The sequence below is a fragment of the Mandrillus leucophaeus genome, unplaced genomic scaffold (assembly GCF_000951045.1).
Source record: "Mandrillus leucophaeus isolate KB7577 unplaced genomic scaffold, Mleu.le_1.0 Scaffold445, whole genome shotgun sequence".
Classification (NCBI taxonomy): domain Eukaryota; kingdom Metazoa; phylum Chordata; class Mammalia; order Primates; family Cercopithecidae; genus Mandrillus; species Mandrillus leucophaeus.
The window spans coordinates 2322634-2335117 of NW_012104754.1; the positions used below are offsets into that span (position 1 = coordinate 2322634).

A 12484-nucleotide genomic window follows, 5' to 3' on the forward strand; every position below is an offset into this window, starting at 1 on the left:
ATTAACTAGGCATGGTGGCACATGCCTGTAGTCCCAGATACTGGAGAGGCTGAGGTAGGAGAATCACTTGAGCCCAGGAAATCAAGGCTGCAGTAAGCTGTGATTGAGGACCTGTACTCCAGCCTGGACAACAGAGTGAGACCCTGTCTTAAAAAAAAAAGAAGAAAACTTATATGATTCCTGCCCTCTCAAGATAATCTGTGCATTTGCCATTAAATTTTTTTACAATATTCCAGTTATACTGGAATTAATTTTGTATCTTTATTTTTAAATACTTTTTCTACATAAACAAACAATCCAGTGCTCAATATAGAAAATATAAAAATAGGAAATGTACTTCATTTAGAGATAACCCCTGAAAAGAAAGATGTGTCCTTTCTTTTCATATTTTCTTGAATTGTATTATTACTTTTGTATTCATTTCTTGTTTTAACTTAACATAATGGGAGTCCCAAGGTTGAGCTAAGGATACTTACTTAATACAGGGGATGATACGGCACAGAAAGCCCAATACGAACTTCAATAAAATGTGTATGACATTAGGCGTATATTGCTTGGATATCTGGACCGGTTAAAACTCTAGCCTCAACTGCAGGAATGTGAGATACTTTGTCTTTGAGATCACAGACGTGTCCAAATCTAAATGTGCTTTGTTACCTTGTTCTCATAGGAAGCCAAGCGCTTTTCTAACATAGATAAATCTTGGGTGAAGATCATGACTCGGGCACATGAAGTGCCCAATGTAGTTCAGTGCTGTGTTGGAGATGAGACCCTGGGGCAGCTGTTACCGCACTTGCTGGACCAGTTGGAGATATGCCAGAAATCCCTTACTGGGTAAGTTCCCTGGCTCTTTGAAAGCTCTCAGTATCCTTGAGACAAAAGGATATAGGGAGACTAGATAGCATTAGCCAAATTTGTTTTCGTTTGCTAAGGCTTAATTCATGTATAAAGCTGTTGCACAGATGAAACTGATATTTTGAAGCCTTATGTTCCCATCAAACACTTGCTAGATTTGTCCTGATATTGGACTCATGGGACTTAACGTTGCTTCCATCACTGGGATAAGACTGTATGAACATTCTCATACAGTGCCTGCTTTTAAAAATTAATACACCTGTTTTTCTGATATTCTTCTTGGATAAACATCTATAGAACCAACATATTTTATTATGCTCATTATATGAAACAGTGTTTAGTATATCCATGCAATCAGGATTATATTAAAAAGTATCTAATATGATATCTATCTACACACACATTTATGCGTATGGAGGCTTGGTGAATTCCAAGAGTCATAAAGTTTTTTTGTTTGTTTTTTTTCCCTTGGTTAATCACAATAAAATTATGTAAGTAGAAATATGTTACATAGTAGTATGCTAAGTGTACATTGACAAGGAAGTTAAACTCAAGCACATGAGCATTTAATTTAAATAATGATGTCTCCTTGGCCCACTCTGGGAGACAGTTGATCTTTCCCCATGAATTCATCCTGATGGCCTCATGACCTGTAATAGTGTCCTGTGAATAGCCAGCTTGTCCTGTGCACTGCAGGATTCAGGTCATCTAAGCCAGGCTGCCCTCGTAGTCACGGGTGATGGCTAAAATACTGGGCTTCAAATGGTGCTTTGGCAGGATCTCGATGAAATAGATAGTTTATTAAAGTTGAACAAAAAAAGTGACTATACTAAAAATGGAAAAAAGACCTGTATGGGGGTGCTTGTAAGCAATATGGATTACTTATTTATTCTTGGCTAACCAGAAAAAATTTTGAGACGGCTGCTGAAAAATAACCTTGCAATGAGAAAGTTAAGGTCAAAGGAAAAAAAGGGGTAATAAGCTCAGAGGGTAAAATTGGTGCAGAGAAAAACTACAAATGGACCTTAGATTAGAGAGCAAAGATCCTTCCTGGGGCCCAAGGTAAACAGTGACAAATGATAGGTTCATGAGATTCATAGACTAAAAGTTACTTGGGGAGACATTATGTTTTCTTGTCCTCAAATTGATAATTTGGACGAATTTCTATTGCGTATCCTTTTAAAAGGGAACCCAGAGCAGAATCTTCATCTACTTTCTTATCACAGCATGAATCAAACGTGAGCCTCTCTAATGGAATGGCTTCGTCCAGGCAACTAAGGGAATGGAATCACTGCATACACTTTAATGAATCCTCCATGAATATCACTTTCATATCCATGTTGGTGGAAGGTATCGGGCGGCATAAGACGTGAGAGATGTAAACCCTGACAAGAATGCAGAGGACGGGCAGTCTGCACTGCTGGTTAAGGACAAATTCATAGGCTTCAGCATACAGCTGGGGAGATGTGGAAGTTGGTGGACTTTTAGGAAAGTTGAGGAGTCTAAACAAAACCATGCTTACATGGATGTCCACCCCACTACCTTGAAGCTAGAGTTAGGGCCAAAATTTTCTGTAGCAAATATTTGCAAGTTTACTCTAATTTCGGTGATGGGTGTTTCAAAGGCCTGTGCTATAGAGCAGAGGTCCTCAAACCTTGGAACCAGTCCGTGGCCTGTTAGGAACAGGGCTGCACAGCAGAAGGTGAGTAGCAGGTTAGTGAGCAAAGGTTCAGCTGTATTTACAGCTGCTTCTAATCACTTGCAGTATCACCTGAGCTCTGCCTCCTGTGAGATCAGCGGCAACATTACAGTCTCATAGTAGCGCAAACCCTATTGTGAACTGTGCGTACACCCTATTGTGAACTGTGCATGTGAGGGATCTAGGTTGCGCACTACTTATGAGAATCTAATGCCTGATGATCTGTCACTGTTTCCCATCATCTCCAGATGGGACCATTTAGTTGCAGGAAAACAAGGTGAGGTCTCTCGCTGACTCTACTTTATGGTGAGTTGTATAATTATTTTTACCATGTAATAATAATACAAACATAAGTACACAATAATAATAGAAGTAAAATACACAGTAAATATATTGCACTTGGATCATCCTGAAACCACCCCCACCCCAGGTCTGTAGAAAAATTGAAAAATTGTCTTCCATGAAATTGGTCCCTGGTGGCACAAAGGTTGAGGACTGCTGCTATAGAGTTATCACCATACACCTAAAGAGGCTTTTTAAACACCATGGCTGTAGCCAACACCAATGTCAGTAAAGTACCCTTTAAATGTTCACTTTAAAGCAAAACCATTTGCAAGTAATTCTTCTAACATAAAGGTCTAGAAAAATGGAGTCTTAGGGATTAATTAGTTGATCTCCTTTATAAAATTATTAGACCAAGTCAAGTAACTGTTGAAGGACAAAAAGGTTGTTTTCTAATGATGGATGCTGCGCCATTCCATTTAGCCTCATAATTATTTAGCATGACCAAATGTGGTTCAGGCACCACTGACAGTTCTTAGATATAGACCCAGCATGAGTGCTATGTGCCTAACACCAGGATCAGGTCAGAGAAAATGAGGAAAGGGTTTCTGAAAGTTTCCCTGCTCTGGGAGTTCTTCAACGTGGAAGGACTGAGGGGCAGGGATCACTAAGACATCATGCAGGTTCAGTCACCCCTTGCTGAGGAACTGTCTACTGGACTACCTACAGCTGAGTTTATTACTTTTCTCTCCCTTCCTCATCTTCCACCCACCACCACAGACAGACACACACACACACACACACACACACACACACACACATGCGCGCACATGCACAACCACCCCTCTATTTTTTTTTTTCTCTTTTTTGTTTTTGAGATGGGGTCTCACTCTGTCACCCAGGCTGGAGTGCAATGGTGCAATCTCGGCCCACTGCAGTCTCCATCTCCCAGGTTCAAGTGATTCTCCTACCTTAGCCTCTCGAGTAGCTGGGATTACAGGGGTGCACCACCACACCCAGCTATTTTTTGCATTTTTTTTTTTCAGTAGACACGAGGTTTCACTATGTTGGCAAGGTTGGTCTCAAACTCCTGACCTCAGGTCATCCACCCACCTCGGCCTCCCAAAGTGCTGGGATTACAGGCGTGAGTCACTGCGCCTGGCCTATTTTTCTCTTTTTTATTCTTTCTTTTTACTATGAACATATTGTACTCTGTCACCCAACATTTGGGCATTATTTTATAACCACGCAGAGAAAATGTCTACTCTAAAATTGTTCACACTTTTAAAACATTTTTATTTTATTTATTAAGTTTTTACTGATGAAATAATCTGTATACCAACCTCCCGACATGCAGTTTACCTATATAACAAACCTGCGCATGTACCCCTGAACCTAAAATAAAAGTTGAGGCCAGGTGTGATGGCTCATGCCTGTAATCTCAGCACTTTGGGAGGTTGAGGCGGGTGGATCATTTGAAGTCACGAGTTCGCGACCAGCCTTGGCTAACATGGTGAAACCCCATCTCTACTAAAAAAAAAAGAAAGAAAAAAGAAAAAAAATTAGCTGAGCATGGTGGCACAAGCCTGTAGTTGCAGCCACTTCGGAGGCTGAAGCAGGAGAATCACTTGAACCCGGGAAGTGGAGGTTGCAGTGAGCCAAGGTCATGCCACTGCACTTCAGTGAAAGAGTGAGATTCTGTCTCAAATAAAAAAGTCGAAAAAGGGCTAAAATGAATAATAATACAAGTGATAAGGGAAGAGCAAAAATTGAAAAAGAAATTAAAACAGCTGGTAAAGTTTCAAAAAGAAGTACAATTAAAATAATCGTAACAAAATATGCTAGAAAATGAAGATAGAAAGCTATAGTTAAGAAAACAACAGAATACACATATCCATAGCATCAGGAATGACCGTAACAGAAAGAAATACAGAAACAAAAGCCTGCCTGAAAGCAGGTCAGCGATGGGAACATCCAGTGAACTTTGGAAACTCCTGGAGGCAGAGACGAGCGCCACAGCTTTTCCACGGAGCTCGTCACAGCTGGGTTTTGCTTCTGCTTGGATGATGAATTCATTGGATTCTCTTTTAAGTTACAATTTCAAGTATTGTAGGGAGCCTTTAGATGACACAGTGCTGGGCTTGGAAACCCAAACCCAAACCCAAACCCAAAACCAAAACCTGCCTGAGTGTGTTTTTATCTTACTCTCTACCTAGAATGTACAAGATTTTCCAGACTGTGCAACAGGTGTACATTATAGTTGTGTAAAAGGAGGGAATTCCGCCACCAATTTTGGGAAAGAATTATTTCTCCATCAGAATATGGAATGTTATTTGACAAAATTCTTAAAAAATCGAAAAATTGTTGAGAAGTCATGTGGGAAAATCAGAATGTTACAAGTCACACAATCTTCCCCGCTTTTCTCATCCAGGCTAATTTATTCTTTGAACGATGAGCTTTGTGTGGTTATAAAGGTTTATGTTTTTCCTCTCCTCGCAGGTACTTGGAGAAAAAGCGGCTGTGCTTTCCTCGGTTTTTCTTCGTCTCAGATCCTGCCCTTCTAGAGATTCTGGGGCAGGCATCGGACTCCCACACTATACAGGCCCATTTGCTGAACGTGTTTGACAACATTAAATCTGTCAAGTTCCATGACAAGGTTCGCCTAATTCTAATGGCAGGCCAACAGTCACCGTACCTTAGAACCTCAACTATCTTTAAGTAGCTCTTTGAAAACAGGTTTATAACAAGGGTTGCCTCCCTGTTCATTAGCTCTTGGCCAGTGACTAAAAAAAAATCTTGGGGCCCAATTTACCTTCAGAACTGTATAATTTCTTATTATCCAAAGTGTAGATTCAAATTTAAAAAATGCTAGTTTAGGATTAAGAATGCATTTTATGTAGCATTCATGGTTTTACACACCAAGTTAACTAGTCAGAAATCCAACAAGATAAAAAACCAGCTGTTCACAAAATAACGTCTTAACTAAACAGACTTGCCCTTATGATTTAATTGTTTTAATCTGGTTTCGGCATACTTTATTCAAATTTTTTTTTTTTTTTTACACTTCCATGTGTCTAGAATCATGAAGCTGCATGCGACTCACGATAGGTCATTTAACTTGATGGAGACCACACCTGCACAGCTGCCGAAATCTATTGTCTAATCCATCCCTCCACCCAAATTCCCTAGGAAAGTGACTCTTCTTGTTAGATATCGTATTCAGTTTCCCTCTGGTGCTTCATGCAAAACCCTAGTAACATTCATTTCTTCATCCTAGCATGCAGTGTTACATTTATTGAGCAACTACCATGTTCCAGATGTCATGCTTAACACTGGGAATACACTAGCCTTCTGTGAACTTGTGCTCGGGTTGGGGAGACAGGGAAGTAAACAAGTAACCCTCAGAGTACAGTTAGGGGGTGTTAGAGCTATTCCATTCGAAGCAATGAAAAGCCACTTGTTAAGGTCAAGCTCCTTGCTATCTGCTAGACATGATGCTGGCCTGGGGTTCCCAGGAAGAATATATTGTGATCAACAGTGAAGTCAGTTTTATGTAGTATAACACTTCAGAGAAATTGGGCAATTAAATTGCTGATAATTTGGGACTTCAATGATTATTATTGTGCTTCATTAAGCACAAAGATCATGAGAATGCCCATCAGGGAGCCCTAACCTGGGTGTATGGGGGTGTCAGGGAAGGCTTTCTGCAGGAGAATGTAAATTTGCACTGATGTTTTAAAGGTAAGTGAAATATAACCTTGCAGGTGAAGGGAAGTACGGTCAGGTCAGAAGAAGAGCATGCGCAAGGGAGTTCTGGGCACCCTTAGGTGTGGGAAGCCTAGGATGTCAGCAGCGTGGCTGTGTGAGGGAGTGTATTCGTTTCCTAGGGCTGCTGTGGCTTAAAACAACAGAAAGGTATTCTCTCAAAGTTCTGGAGGCTAGAGGTGACTGCATCTTAAATTGATCACATCTGCAAAGACGCTATTCCCAAATAATGTCACATTCACAGGTGTCAGGGCTTAGGACTTCAGTATATCTTTTTGAGAGTCACAATTGGGCCCACAACAGGGAGCCACGAGCAAAGAGTGAAGGGGAGATGGGCAAGATTCCAAAGGCCAAGCGCATCACATGATGGAATTCTGCTTCATCCTGAGCATGATAAAAAGCCATGGGAGGCATTTAAGCAGGACAGTGACCTGATCTGTGTTTCAGAAACATTCTCTGGTGCAGTGTAGGAGGCGGAATGAAAGGGGGCAAGGAAATCAATGTAAGAAGCCATTGCAAAATCGGGATAAAAAAGGCTGAACAGCTGTAACAAGGCTTGGTTAGAGGGGACAGAGAGGAAGGAAAACAGGATGGATTTTAATGGTTCAAAAATCAGTGTTTCTTGTTGTTTTATTGGGTGTGTGGGTTGAAAGAAGGGACTTAATTCTTCAGAAAAATCTTCCTGATGTTTTGCTTAAATCCTCTGCCACAGCTCTAGGACATCATGGTCCAAGAGCAAAGCTTCTCACTGTCTCAAGTTGTATGGAAGATAATTTAAGTATCTTTCAGCATCTTATTTACCGTGTAGCTTCCTTTTGTTAGTTAAATGCCCACAGACTTTTAGCCTTTGTTCTTAGCAGTTGCTTCTTAAGATCGTGTTGCTTTTGTTTTTTGTTGCTCCTGCCATAAGGTTTCTACAATCAGGGGCAGATTTTGTTTGTGTGGGTGCTAAATCTTGTAAAATTATAAATACAAATTCATATTCAAGACCTTGGAAACGGTCTGTGTAAGTGAGGGGCCCTGAAACTGAAGCCCCGTTAGCTTTTTGGTAGATCACTTCTGTCTACAGCTAAGGAGGACTTAGTATAACATTTTAGATTTTAGAAGCCTCATTTCATTTGGGAAACTGTAGAGATTTTAAAAATCATCATAATTTGTATTAAATATTTCTTTTAGAAAATAAGTTTCCCCCCTTACAGTATAGTTTATTTAGAATTGATTTCTTTCTTTCTTTCTTTTTTGAGATGGAGTCTCGCTGTTGTCCCCCAGCCTGGAGTGCAATGGCATGGTCTCGGTTCACTGCAACCTCTGCCTCCTGGGTTAAAGCGATTCTCCTGCCTCAGCCTCTCAAATAGCTGGGATTACAGGCACCCCACCACCATGCCCAGCTAATTTTTGTATTTTTAGTAGAGCCAGGTTTCACCATATTGCCCAGGCTGTTCTTGAACTCCGGACCTCGGGTGATCCACCTGGCACAGCCTCCCAAAGTGCTGGGATTACAGGCGTGAGCCACTGCGCCCAGCCTGGAATTGATTTTGTATTGGCTTTTAGATTCATGGCTTTTTTAAAAAAATTGTTTTTAAGTAGTTTATATTTGACTTTTACAGTATTTTATAATCTGTAGCTTTACTTTCTATGGGAAGGGCAAGTCAAAGTCAAGAATTAGTTTTTACTTTTTATATGACTATAGCTTTTTTTGTTTGTTTCTAACATAGATCTATGATCGAATTCTGTCAATTTCCTCTCGAGAGGGTGAGACGATTGAATTGGATAAACCTGTCATGGCAGAGGGCAATGTAGAAGTTTGGCTTAATTCTCTTTTGGAGGAATCTCAGTCCTCATTGCATCTTGTGATTCGCCAGGCAGCTGCAAATATTCAAGAAACAGGTTTCCAACTAATTGAATTTCTTTCATCCTTCCCTGCTCAGGTCAGTGTATTGAAATTGGAAAGTATGTTTTGTAAAATAGTCATTTTAAATCTCAGACATTACCTATTGTAAGCTTCACAAATGGCTATAATTTAACTCTAGACCAGTATTAAGATTTTCATAAGGACTCATTAAATATACTTAACCTTAAAGATTTTTAACTACAGATTATATGGTCATATATCTGTAGACTTAAATGTATATTTGGGTTATAGATATATTTGATGTATTGTCTTTAACTTAAAACAGTTTTCTTCCTACTCAATCTTTTGATGTAACAATGTACAAAAATCATGAAAATGTACTGATTGAACACTTTACTAAAAAAATGAAAAATAGATTTCAGCATTAAAATACAGGAAACAATGTTTTCTTCATTACTGTGATTAATAAAAATTTGGTGAGCATCTGCTCTGTCTCAACATTATGCTGGTTTGGGTAAAGCAAGTTTCAGACATTCTTTGCCTGCAGGCAACTTAAAATCTATCTAGGGAGAAATGTGACTTCAACATAAATGACTTAAAATGATAAGAAATAGAATTTCCATAGGTTATGAAAAAAGATATCAAAGTTGATGTAATCATGGCTTTACACTTGCGTAAGAATCACAACTATTGACCACGTTGTAATTTCTATTTAAATACATAAATACGCCATACAAATTCATAAAGCCTTTTTTATTTCCATAAGGTTGGATTATTAGGAATTCAGATGATATGGACACGGGATTCAGAAGAAGCCCTTAGAAATGCCAAGTTTGATAAAAAAATCATGCAGAAAACTAATGAGACTTTCCTGGAGCTACTCAATACACTGATAGACATCACCACGAGGGATCTGAGTTCCACGGAACGAGTGAAATATGAGACTCTGATTACTATTCATGTGCACCAAAGGGATATCTTTGATGACCTGGTAAATTCTTTATAAATGCTGTGGCATGTAGAGAAAAATTCTAGACACTCTCTGTGTTTACCCGGTAGAACTAGTTTGATTGAGTTCAAGGAAAAGATTAAATTCTGGCTAAGAATCATGTTCGTAATCAGAGTTTGTTTTTCAGTCTTAAAAAAAGCTTTCTTTTCAGTCTTAACTGAATGTAAATCATATTCTGATGATCTATGCTAAGATGTTATTGAGGCAATTAGACTTTATTAAAATTATTTTAACGTGATGATTTTTAATGTTAAAATTGTCATGTAACATTTGAAAAGCCTTCATACATCTTTTTTGCTTTTTACCTATTAATTGAAGATCACTACTTTCTTGCTATGAAAATTATTAGTACTATTGCTTAGTAGAGCTGTTTAGGACTTCCCTTAAGGCTTTCGAAAAAAATCACATTCTTAACAAGTTTTGCTATATTTTATGTCATTGATTGCAAATGGCCTTTCCTAATAGAGCTTCTGACATTCAGGTGTCCCACATTTTTGCTTTTAAAGAGAGAACAGGGTGGGAAAAGAGAGTTTTGTAGCTATAGAAAATGGGAAATAAAAAGAAGTGAAATTTGTCGTCTACTGTAAAATACGCTAGGTAAGAGGCAAAAAGCTCTTATTTTCATAATAATTTTCTGGATTTGTCTCACCACATTATGTAAAAAAGATTATGAAAGATTGGTCCTGATGTAACGGAAGTAAAGGTAGCACATTGAAGCTATTGTGTGCTAATCTCCTGCCTTAATAGTTAAGCACACTACTTGTCTCTCTGAGAAATGAAGGGCTCAGGCTAATTTTAGATTTCTTATTTGTCAAAGAAAATGATGAAAGTGGCTTAAAACTTTGGCTAAAAGATCTGGACAAAAGCATTGCCAGGCAATGGCCTGTCATTTAGATGTTAGAAATTTTGGCCCAATGTAATTCTTGGGAAAAATAATTACTGGATTAAAAAACCCCAACAATGTACTTTGTTATAGTCTTAAGAGATGTCTTTTTCCTAATGAGATTGTTTAGTTCCGTCTTCGTATGCCAAAACATACTTTTTTCATGGTTAGGACTATGGCATTAGGCACTTAAGGGTGAAATTTAAGAAATGAATATCTTATTATTAAAATGTGTAAAGCCACTTAAATTGGAGGGGCATAATTAGGGGTTTCTCTTGAGTTTTCTTACTCCCATGTCTTCCAAAGTTTCTTTTTTTACTCATCAATAGATGAATGGGTTGGCTGGTGATATAGTTGACACCTCTGAAATAGTTGGATTGTCTATGAGTTTCATTTATTTCACTTTATGATCTACATGAATGCTAATGTGTATATTTAATGAGTGATTCTCATCACAGCTCTAACATATACTTTTTGAATTTCAGTGTCATATGCATATCAAGAGTCCTATGGACTTTGAGTGGCTGAAACAGTGCAGATTTTACTTTAACGAAGATTCTGACAAGATGATGATTCACATCACAGATGTGGCTTTCATATACCAGAATGAATTTTTAGGCTGCACTGACAGGCTTGTCATAACTCCACTTACAGACAGGTGATGGAGCCCTTCTCCCCATCCCCTACCGTTTTTATTCTCTCGAGTTGCTCAGGGGATTTTTGCTTAAATTCTCTTAGGGTTTATAGACTCTTTTATACTAAAACCTTTGAAATTTAGTATTTTTGGCTTTATACCTGTGTCTTCACAGGGGATTTAGGTTTGTGACTGACACTGACCTTGCTTCCTCTGCCTTCAGTCTTCTAGAGGCAGAGGTTAAATGTATAAACACTGTGTGGACGCACAATGGGCAGGAAAGGGAATTAATTGCTGTGTGTTGTCAGGTGCAAATCACAGTGGATCTTGGGGGGCTGCTTGAGTATCTGTTGTTCTTACTAAAAGACAATTAAGATTTTCTTTTTTTTTAAGCAGGAAAGAAATCGAGTATCAGTGCAGGTAAAAGTGGGGAGAGACCACTGGCAAGGCCTCCAGAGTGTTAACTCTTCCCTTGGCCTGCTATTTATGAGTTGTATTAGTGACCCCTGCCACTGCAACCTCCCTAGACTCAGTCTCCTCATTTGTAAGATGAGCTAAGCCAGCAGTCCCCAATCTTTCTGGCACCAGGGACTGGTTTCGTGGAAGACAATTTTTCTACAGACAAGGGGGTGGGTGATGGTTTCGGGATGATTCAAGTGCATTCCATTTATTGTGCACTTTATTTCTATTATTACATTGTAATAGATAATGAAATAATTATACAATTCACTATAATTTAGATTCACTGGGAGCCCTGAGTGTGTTTTTCTGCAACTGGATAGTCCCATCTGGAGGTGATGGGAGACAGTGACAGATCATCAGGCATTAGATTCTCGTAAGGAGCGAGCAACCTAGATCCCTCACACGCACAGTTCGCAATAGGGTTCATGTGCAGTTCACAATAAAGGCTGTGCTCCTATGAGAATCTAATACTGCCACTGATACGACAGGAGGCAGAGCTCAGGTGGTAATGTGAGCCATGGAGAGTGGCTGTAAATACAGATGAAGCTTCTCTCACTTGCCCACCGCCCACCTCCTGCTGCGTGGCCCAGTTCCTAATGGACCATGGACCAATACTGTGTCCTCATTCAGCTCTAATACTGGTCTGTGGCCTGGGGGTTGGGGACCCTTGAGCTACGTTGTCTCTAAGGGTGCTTGCAGGGCTAATATTCTGTGATTTGCTTAGTCTAATTTGAACTTTGTAGTATCAACTACATTGTTTATTTTTGCTTCAGGGATGCGCTGAATGCTCATTATGGTCAAACGGCTTGCATTAATTATTCCATATTGTATACATATAACATAACATTACATTGTGTCCCGTAATTATATACAATGATGATTTGTCCATTAAAAATAATGTTCATTTAAAAAGTAGGCCAGGCACAGTGGCTCACGCTTGAAATCCCAGCACTTTGGGAGGCCGAGGCAGGCGGCTCACAAGGTCAGGAGATGGGGACCATCCTGGCTAACACGGTGAAACTTCGTCTCTACTAAAAATACAA

At 39.3% G+C, this 12484-nt stretch overlaps 1 protein-coding gene across 1 annotated transcript in view; it reads left to right on the plus strand.

Moving 5' to 3' along the window:
• DNAH5 (dynein, axonemal, heavy chain 5) overlaps positions 1-12484 on the plus strand; it is a 274359-nt gene that overhangs the window by 92675 nt on the left and 169200 nt on the right. The window contains 5 exon segments of the mRNA XM_011994188.1: positions 671-834; positions 5336-5492; positions 8317-8529; positions 9220-9444; positions 10831-11003. Of these exon segments, the coding sequence (XP_011849578.1) occupies positions 671-834; positions 5336-5492; positions 8317-8529; positions 9220-9444; positions 10831-11003 (932 nt within the window).